Source organism: Vitis vinifera, chromosome 15, assembly GCF_030704535.1.
Source record: "Vitis vinifera cultivar Pinot Noir 40024 chromosome 15, ASM3070453v1".
NCBI lineage: Eukaryota > Viridiplantae > Streptophyta > Magnoliopsida > Vitales > Vitaceae > Vitis > Vitis vinifera.
Window position 1 is genome coordinate 10,595,113 of NC_081819.1, and position 10,650 is coordinate 10,605,762.

General features: G+C 27.7%; 1 protein-coding gene across 1 annotated transcript; it reads left to right on the forward strand.

The window, feature by feature from the left end:
• The first annotated feature begins 5,809 nt into the window (after positions 1 to 5,809).
• On the forward strand, positions 5,810 to 7,508 carry LOC100265340 (putative disease resistance protein At1g50180). Its single transcript, XM_059743021.1, has 2 exons — positions 5,810 to 7,373; positions 7,477 to 7,508. The coding sequence occupies exons 1-2, from the start codon at positions 5,810 to 5,812 to the stop codon at positions 7,506 to 7,508; spliced, it is 1,596 nt and encodes a 531-aa protein (XP_059599004.1).
• Positions 7,509 to 10,650: the final 3,142 nt, after the last annotated feature.

Genomic DNA, 10,650 nt, shown 5'->3' on the forward strand with positions numbered 1-10,650 from the left:
CTATTAAAAATTACATTTTGTAGTAGACTTTTTGTAATTAATTTCATTAACTAATTTTGTAAAAAAATCTATATATGACAACTACGGCCTTAGAGTATGTTATTATTTTGTTAAAGATAAATTTATCATAATACAAATAAATTAATATCTTAAAAATTAACAAATTAAATATCTTAAATTAATAAATTATACAATTTTATATATTATTTATATGTTATATAAATTTATTATTTTAAGATTATTAATTTATTAATAAATAAAACACTCATTTATAATATCTTCTATTTATTAATTTATGTTTGTTGAAGTAATACTAGATTTTTAAGTTTAAATATAAATAATTTATTATTTAAGTATATTTTTTAAATTTCAATCATAAATTGTGATTTAATAGTTTTTAATTAAATTTGAAAGTAAAAAAAAAATATTATAATTGAAATCTTAGTTATCAACTACTATACTATTATTTCGATAAAGATAAATTTATCATAATATAAATAAATTAATATCTTAAAAATTAACAAATTAAATATCTTAAATTAATAAAATATACAATTTTATATATTATTTATATGTTATATAAGTTTATTATTTTAAGATTATTAATTTATTAATAAATCAAATATTAATTTATAATATCTTCTATTTATCAATTTATGTTTGTTGAAATAATACTAGATTTTTAAGTTTAAATATAAATAATTTTTTATTTAAGTATATTTTTAAAATTACAATCATAAATTGTAATTTAATAGTTTTTAATTAAATTTGAAAGTAAAAAAAAATAATATTATAATTGAAATCTCAGTTATCAACTACTATACTATTATTTCGATAAAGATAAATTTATCATAATACAAATAAATTAATATCTTAAAAATTAACAAATTAAATATCTTAAATTAATAAATTATACAATTTTATATATTATTTATATGTTATATAAGTTTATTATTTTAAGATTATTAATTTATAATATCTTCTATTTATCAATTTATGTTTGTTGAAATAATACTAGATTCTTAAGTTTAAATATAAATAATTTATTATTTAATTATATATTTTTAATTTTAATAATAAATTGTAATTTAATAGTTTTTAATTAAATTTGAAAGTAAAAAAAAATATATTTGAAATCTCAGTTACCAACTGCGACTTAAAAGTATACTATTATTTCGATAAAAATAAATTTATCATAATATAAATAAATTAATATCTTAAAAAACAACAAATTAAATATCTTAAATTAATAAATTATACAATTTTATATATTATTTATATGTTATATAAGTTTATTATTTTAAGATTATTAATTTATTAATAAATAAAACGTTCATTTATAATATCTTCTATTTATTAATTTATGTTTGTTGAAGTAATACTAGATTTTTAAGTTTAAATATAAATAATTTATTATTTAAGTATATTTTTAAATTTCAATCATAAATTGTAATTTAATAGTTTTTAATTAAATTTGAAAGTAAAAAAAAAATATATATTATAATTGAAATCTCAGTTATCAACTGCTATACTATTATTTCGATAAAGATAAATTTATCATAATACAAATAAATTAATATTTTAAAAATTAAAAAATTAAATATCTTAAATTAATAAATTATTTATATGTTATATAAGTTTATTATTTTAAGATTATTAATTTATTAATAAATAAATTATTCATTTATAATATCTTCTATTTATCAATTTATGTTTGTTGAAGTAATACTAGAATTTTAAATTTAAATATAAATAATTTATTATTTAAGTATATAAATTATAATTTAATAATTTTTTAATTAAATTTTAGATTTAAATAAAAATTAACTAAAGTCATAGTTGCCAACCGCGGCTTTAGTTAAAAAATGAAGCCGCGTTTAGCAACTGCGACTGTAGTACAAAAATGAAGCCGCGTTTGCCAACTGTGACTTTAGTACAAAAATGAAGCCGCGTTTGCCAACTGCGACTTTCACTATAATGACGAAAAAAAAAAAATTTAATGACATGGCGCCTACGTGGCATCAAAGAGGTCAATTTGAACAGAAGTTTAAAAAAGTGGTTAGATGTTATAATTTTTTTCAAAAATGGGTCATTTTGACCCAAAACTCGAAAACGGAGGTAAGTCAGGTCAAGTGGGCCCACCTGACCTACCACATTAAATTGTTTGGAAAGTGGAAATTCAAACTAAAATTGCCTAGAAAGTGATTTCCCATTTGCCTGGAAATTGCCTTGAAACTGGGAACTCAGCTAGATTTAAAAGCAACAAACCTGGCTGTTGCTTTTTGATTTTACACCAAAAACTTTCTCAATAACCCCATTTTTTTAAAAGAAAATTTGATGGAAACATTATATATATATATATATATATATATATATATATATTAATTAATAAAAATAAAATTATAATTCAAATAATTTTTATTTCCTTTATTTATTTACCCTTTTTACCCCATAAGGGTGAAAAAAAAAAGAAAAAAAAAACTAAATTGCAAATAAAATGAGAATAGAAATTTAACAAACATTTCTTACTTTTTATTGCTGAATATAGGAATTTACAAGTTGAAGATACAACTGATTGTATTTCTCTTGATCTCTCTATTGATTGCTTTTTGATCGCTCGCTTGCTTGCTCTATCAGTTTACAACAAAAATATTTACAAAGTTTTCAAATGTTTAGTTAACAATAAATGTAAAGAAGGTAAGATTTGACTTTTCTTTCTTCTTTACCATCCGTCTAGTGGCTTCTTCCTTATCTCTTTCTTCTTTTTTATCACATGCAGTATACATGGCTTTATTGATTATGGACTTCTAATGTTGTATTAAATTCTTGTAGTTGAAGACATATTTCGTGCTTCAATGTCGTCATTGCTAACATCAACGTTCCATTGCATTTTGTAGATTAAAATAACTTTCGTCGTTAAGGTTTTCCCAAAATGATGCATCATCGCTGAGGTAAGAAGATGGTTCTGGTAATTCTACATCGAGTTCGATTATAAAATCTTGTTCTTCAGAAGTAATGAAAGGTTTCAGAACAATAATGTGTTCTAAAGGTTTGTTTCTCCATATAGACATTTCTACAATGAGATGAAATAATTTATTTCAGGTTGGTTTAAGATCATAAATTTGAAAGGCTCTAAAGTGAGTAAAAAATTCTGAAAATTCATTCGAATTGGTCATTTCCCATTCTGGTTCTTGTTGAGGGATGAGTGATTCTTTATTGTGTTTTATATAAACATGGTGATAGATTAGCACTATTGATCAATTGGTTTGAAATAAAGGTGGAATGGTTTCAAAAGAAATGTCGATTTGTTTTTTGGTTTTTAAAATTAGTTGTTTAGCTAAACTGTTAACTTTAGTTGAAAGTATTTAATTTTAAGAATAAAATTTAGAAAAAGTATAAATCTAAAATAATCCTATAAAATTAGGATTGGATAGATAAATTCTAAACATAAAACATCATTGCATGAAATATTATACATAAAATGTGAAATACATATCATGAATTTTATTTTATATTTATAATATTAAAAATAAAATAGAATTAACAAAAATAAGTTAAAATTATTTTATTAATATATATTGACAAATAAAAGATAAAAATTATAATATATATATTTAGAAAAGTTAAAATGAAAAAAGAGAGACAATTGTCACACAATGGTCTCCCTTTGTCACACAATGGAGAGACCTTGTCAATCGGGAATGAAGTTACACTTTTAAAAATTACTAGTAGAAAGCACGTGCGAGGCACATGAAGATGTACGTAGGTATATGATTGTGAATGTGCAGATAAATGGAATGAAAGATATAATGTTTGAAAAGGTAATTAGTAAGTGAATTATCTTTTAATATAGATATAATAATTTAAATTTCTTTACTTTTAATAATCTATAAATAATTTTAAATTGATTAACATAATATATAAAATGACGTAATATACCTATAATTTAATTAATCCATAAATAATAATTATAAATAGAAATATCAAAATATTATCATATTTGATTATAGTAATAGATACTATATATAAATATATTATTATAATATAAGATGATATTTTACCTTTCTTTAAATTCTTTATATTTTTATAATTTAGTAATTAAGTTAGTTATTAAACTTATCTTAAAGATCATATATTTGTTTTTTAAATTTTAGTTTCTTGTTCATCAATATTTCAAATAAATTATTTAAATTAAAATTTATTATTGTAACTCAAGGATGTACTTAAAGAAAAATAGATAGAACATAAAAAAATATGTTATTATAGTCACGATTTAGGTAAAATCACAACCAAACAAATATGTGTCATAATTTACAAGTTTTGTAATCCACCATTGTTGTAATGTACTCTTTTAACAAATTTACTTAGTTGGTTTCTTCCATAAGTTTGAAGCAATACCTGTTTATCTTTGTAATTGCCTGAGTTAAATTCATTTCTTTTCTCTCTTGCAAAAAAGTTATATATATTTTAAAAGGTATTAGGTGAAACAGAAAAATGATGCTTTAACCATCGGTCAAACTAGTGAACCATGAATTAGTAATTTTTTTTTATTCAATGACTGATTTTATTCTAAAAACATTGATTTAAAAGATTTCAAATTAACACTACCTAAAGGCATTGATATATATGTAGAGGCTTTGGGTGTCAATTAAGCCTAAATATTTAATTGCATCTCTTCTAGTATTTAGGCATGCACACATGATACAACTTTTTGTTTGAATTATATTACATACTAATAATATTATTAAAGAAAACTTAGAAATAAACATTTAATGACTCAAATTTTCTTTATTTCTGAAATTAAATTATACTTCTCTTCTTTAAACAATTTTTTCATAAATGAATGTGTTCAGACATTTTTCAAGATCTATTTATCTCGATAAACATAACTTTCAAAATTTTCTTTTAACTTCTCTTCATTTATATTCATATTTGTTTTGAATTAATTTTGATTTATCTATTAAAAATTAGTTGTAGTTTACATTCTTTGTATAATATTTATTATCATCATCATTATAATAACAAATAAATGATTAAAAATATTTGTTCAAAAATGAGGTTAAAAAATTTTATATAAGAAAAATAAAATGTGGTAAACTTGTTTTTAGGCAAACCCTTAAATATTTTCATTAATTAATAATTATTTTATTTTATTTTTTTTTACAAATTTTCCAAATTCATGTGATATAATTTGAGTGAAAATTTATTAAAAACTCGAAAGAAAAATAAATATTTGATATATTAATAATTTATACTTCTAGGTAATAAAATCTTCTTGTCCAACTCACGTATTCAATTAATAATCCTAAATATATAAGATAATAATTTTTTTAGAAATTCTTAAGAGTCCAATAAAATATAAATTAATAACTAATGAAATATGTAAAGAAAAAAAAATCATAATGCAAACTTTCTCAAAATATACATTGAAATTTTAAGTGTCTGCTCATAAAAAAACAATGAAATCCCAAATCCCAATTTTAGCGAAGAAGAAGAAATGTGAATCCCAGGCTTTCAACTTCAAAACCGGAGAAAAGAATGTACAATTTATTCAAAACTTTTAGGCCCCACTTAAAAACATGGAAAATTTGACAATAATGAAACCGCATGGAAAACGGAGGTAAGTCATGTCAAGTGGGCCCACCTGACCTACTGCATTAAATTGTTTGGAAAGTGGGAATTCAAACTGAAATTGCCTGGAAGTGATTTCCCATTTGCCCGGAAATTGCCTTGAAACTGGGAACTTAGCTGGATTTAAAATCAGCAAACCTGGTTGTCAGTTGATCAGCAACAACTGTGAAAACAAGTAATGGCTGAAAGTATTGTCACCGTTTTTCTAGAGAAGTTAACTGACCTGCTTTCCCAGGAAGCATTTCTACTCAGCAGAGTGGAAGAGCAGGTGAATCTGTTGAGTATTGACCTCGAATGGATGCGCCATTTTCTCAAAGACGCGGATGCGAAGCGCAGATATGATCCAAGAATCAAGCTCTGGGTGAGTCAGATCAGGGACGTAACCTATGACGCCGAAGATGTCATCGACAGGTTCATGTTCGAGATGAATCACCAACAGCAAGGAAGTCTCAAATGCCTCAAGTTCCTTAAGTTACGATTGGTTCACAAGCTCGAGTCTCGAATCAGAGAGATCAATACCAAGATTGAGAAGATCAAGGCTGCCAAATCAACGTTCGTTGTCGAAACCTTACCAGCTGCAAGCTCGCCCAACGAAGTTGTGCCACATAGAGAGAGGAGGGCTCCGATTGTGGAAGAAGTCAACGTGGTGGGAATTCAAGAGGATGCAAAAAGCGTCAAGCAAAAGCTGCTTAATGGAGAGATGCGGAGAGCTGTGGTGTCCATCGTGGGCATGGGTGGCTTGGGAAAGACTACCCTGGCTAAGAAAGTCTACAATGATAATGATGTCCAGCAATGCTTTGATTGTCATGCTTGGATTTATGTCTCTCAAGAGTATACAATCAGGGAGCTTTTGCTGGGCATTGCTGTTCGTGTTGGGATTCTCTCCGAAGAGGAAAGGAGTAAAATGAACGAGAGCGATTTGGGGAATAGTCTTCGTGATTACCTGACTACCAAGAAGTACTTGATAGTTATGGATGATATGTGGAGAAATGAAGCTTGGGATAGGTTGGGCTTGTATTTTCCTGACTCGGTGAATGGCAGCAGAGTATTGATCACCTCACGCAATAAAGAGATTGGTCTTTATGCTGATCCACAAACCATTCCCCATGAACTTTCTTTTCTGACTGAAGAAGAGAGTTGGGAGCTCTTTCTCAAGAAAATTTTTCTGGCTGGGAGTGCAAATGCTGTTTGCCCCAGAGAACTGGAAGAGTTGGGAAAGAAAATTGTAGCAAATTGTGGGGGTTTGCCCCTTGCAATTGTGGTCTTGGGAGGCCTTCTATCAAGAAAAGAAAAGACACCGCTCTCCTGGCAAAAAGTATTGGACAGCCTAACTTGGCACCTAAATCAAGGTCCAGACTCATGTTTGGGGGTCCTTGCTTTAAGCTACAATGATATGCCGTATTACTTGAAGTCCTGTTTCCTTTACTGTGGTCTTTTCCCAGAAGACTCAGAAATCAGGACAGATAAGTTGATCCGCTTGTGGGTTGCAGAAGGGTTTATACAGAGAAGAGGAGAAGAAATAGGGGAAGATGTCGCGGAAGATCACTTACAGGAATTGGTACATAGAAGCATGATTCAAGTGGCTGCCAGGAGTTTCGATGGAAGAGTGATGTCCTGTCGCATGCACGATCTGCTTCGAGACCTTGCCACTTCTGAGGCCAAAGATACAAAATTTTTTGAGGGATATGGAAGCATGGATTCTACATCCCCTGTTAGTGTTCGTCGACTAACCATTCATCAAGGTAAGAAGACTAATTCTAAACACTTGCATACTTCACGTAGTCTCCGATCTTTCATTTGTTTTTCTGTATGCTTCCAAGAAAACATTTTGAGATCTTTACACAGGCGTGTCAAATTGCTCACTGTACTGGACCTAGAACGCATGCCTATCAATACCATCCCAGAAGGCATAGGAGAACTTATACACCTTAAGTACCTGTGCTTAAAGTATGATAGCCCTTTAGTTCTTTAGAATAATATAAAAGAAAGTATACCCACTAAAAGACTACGATCCTCTTTTAAGTTCTCTATAACTAGATGTAATTGAGAATAGTGAGTTTTTCATTAATAACCACCAATATTTTATAATCGGATTGGAATTGTTCCCCTAAAGTGAATGCAACCGATTAGGAATACGATCATAGAATAGGATATGATCTAAATCTAGTATACAATAATTTCTTAATCCATGAGGGTCATTGTTTTCCCAAGAAGAAATTTAGACCATACCACCAGAAGTGGTGAAATGAAATGAAAAAAAAGGGTTAGGTTTGTAGTATAAGCCTACCAAAGCTGAACAAAAAATCATTGTTGATGCATGCTAGTCATATGATCAAGCATTTCATTGAATTTTACCAAAATTAAAAGCAAAAAAATTAGTAAATAGAAGGTTAACATATCTAGATTATTATAACTTTCCTTAGAAATCCTAATGATAAAATTTACTAATTGATTGGTGATGGAAAAAATGTTTATTCTCATGTAGGATCTTTACTTTCTTATGTTGTGTCTTTTTATCTAATATAGTACACATCATATTTGCTAATAAATGTTTATGTTTTATTTACATATAGTATTGATTGCTTAATAAGTATATTCTAAGTTGTCTATCTCATTAATTGTACAAAATGTAATAATTGATGTCATTACCATATCAATTTATGGAAACTTGATTGAAAGCTCTTGAAGAGCTTATATTATGTCACTAGTTGATCGATGTCATTACTACATATATGAATTTATAAAAATCCGATTAAAGGCTCTAGACGAGCTCATACTATGTTACTAATGGCACACGAATCCATATGAATGATACTTGACATTCTATCAAATCTAGAAGAATTTGAGATGACCAACTTGGTCCCCCAGGGTGAACAATGATGCATCAACTCCTTGAAATATGAAATGGGGATTCATTAAAGAACTAGAAGTTTCTTCAACTAGTGACTAGTATATTTGAACCTTTGAAGGATATTATTACGTGTCATGTAAATTTCTAGTTTAAAGAGACAATTTCCCACCATTAGGGGGAGGCAAGTCATTTCTAGAAGAATGGCGAGACATTACATGGTCTGTACCCTCTTTGTCTCATCTGCATCCCCGTACAAGGTAGTTTGAACTAGAAGTTCAAAGGATTATTCATTTGTAAGGACTTGCAAATTAGTTACCTAATGTTTTCACAAATATAAAAAAGTAACAAAGTCACACGTGTCGGCTGTGAATACCCTGACACATATTGATGTCCCTAAAAGACAATTGAAAAATGCCATAGCAAGTGAATCTAATACACACTTAAAGCATGGTAGACCTGTTGGATCAAATGATTCAGTTCCTAAAAAAAAAAAAAAAAAGGAACAACATATTAAAAGTTTGGTACTCTTGAAGAGCTTACAAATATGAAAGGGTCAAATGATGAAAACCAACTTGTTAAACAGTTAGCCCCTGAAGAGATCCAAATTGATCAAATACCGGTATCTAGAATTGAAGAGATCTCAATGAGTCACACAAGAGAAACAAGGAACCACAATGACATCATCATAGACAATATATTTGCATTCCGAGTAGCTATAGATCTCATGAGAAATGATGAAGATCAAAAACCACAAATTGTGGGTGAATGTCAAAAAAGGAATGAATGACCAAAATGGAAAGAAACAATCAAAATAGAGCTAAACTCGTTAGCAAAACGAGAGGAATTTGGACCTGTAGTTCAAACACCTAGAAGCATAAAGCTGAGATCAAGTACCAGATCTTAGCGCAATCAGTGTAAAATGTACCTTATAAATTGTACTAGACTAGGCATAACATTTTCTGTTAACTTGCTTGCAAGATACAGTTTTGCCCCAACTAGAAGGCATTGGAACGAGATTAAACATATATTGCGATACCTTTGTGGAACAAATGATCATGGCTTATATTATTCAAAAGAATTAAAATCGCAATTGATTGAGTATGCTAATGTAGGATATATTTCAGATCCCCATAAAGCTCAATCCCAAATGGGATATGTCTTTACTTATGGTAGTACAAAAATATATTGAAGATCAATCAAGCAAACAATGGTAGTCATCTCTTCAAATCATTCAGAAATTCTTGCAATTCATGAAGCAAGTCATGAATGTATATGACTAAGGTCAATGATTCAACATATTCAAGAAACATGTGGACTACCTTCCATAAGAGGCAATACAACCAAATTACATGAAGATATTGTTGCTTGTATTGTGCAAATTAAATGAGGATTCATAAAAGGTGACAAAATGAAGCATATCTCCCCTAAATTCTTCTACACCCAAGAGCTCTAGGAGAAAGGTGAGATTGATGGTCAGGAGATTCGGTCATGTAATAATCTAGTAGATCTATTCACAAAGGCGTTACCTTCAACCATTATGAAAAGGTTAAGGTATGATATTGAACTGAAAAGATTAAGAGATCTACCAATTGAAGAGTTGAAGAAATCATAATCATATGTACAAAAGGGGTAGAAAGTTAAGATGTATATATTGCACTCTTTTTTCCTTTGTCCACGTTTTTTCCCACAGGGTTTTACTAGTAAGGTTTATGATGAGGCAGTTACCATATCCTTATGATCATCCAAGGAGGAGTGTTTTAAAATATGAGATTTTGTACCACTATGGTAACTTGTGGATGATCATCCATAAATATTTTTTGTAACTCCCTATAAAATGGAGGAACCCTTAATGAAATTCTATAGAGTTTTCCTGTACATTTTATCATCTTTTTCTGTTTTCTTCTTCCTCCACTTTTACAACATTATCTTATACATTTATTTTAATTATTTTATATTTTTTATACATTTTCTTATAAATGAGATTTATTTTATAATTCATATATTTGTTTTTTTTATTTAATTTAGGACTTTTATTTATTACTTCAAATAAATTTATAAAAATTATTGTAATTCTAATCATAATAATTTAATGTTTGAAAATTAATATTAGGAATTCTCAAAAATTATTTTTAGTTTTTAATAATTAATAATGATTATCAAGATTTATG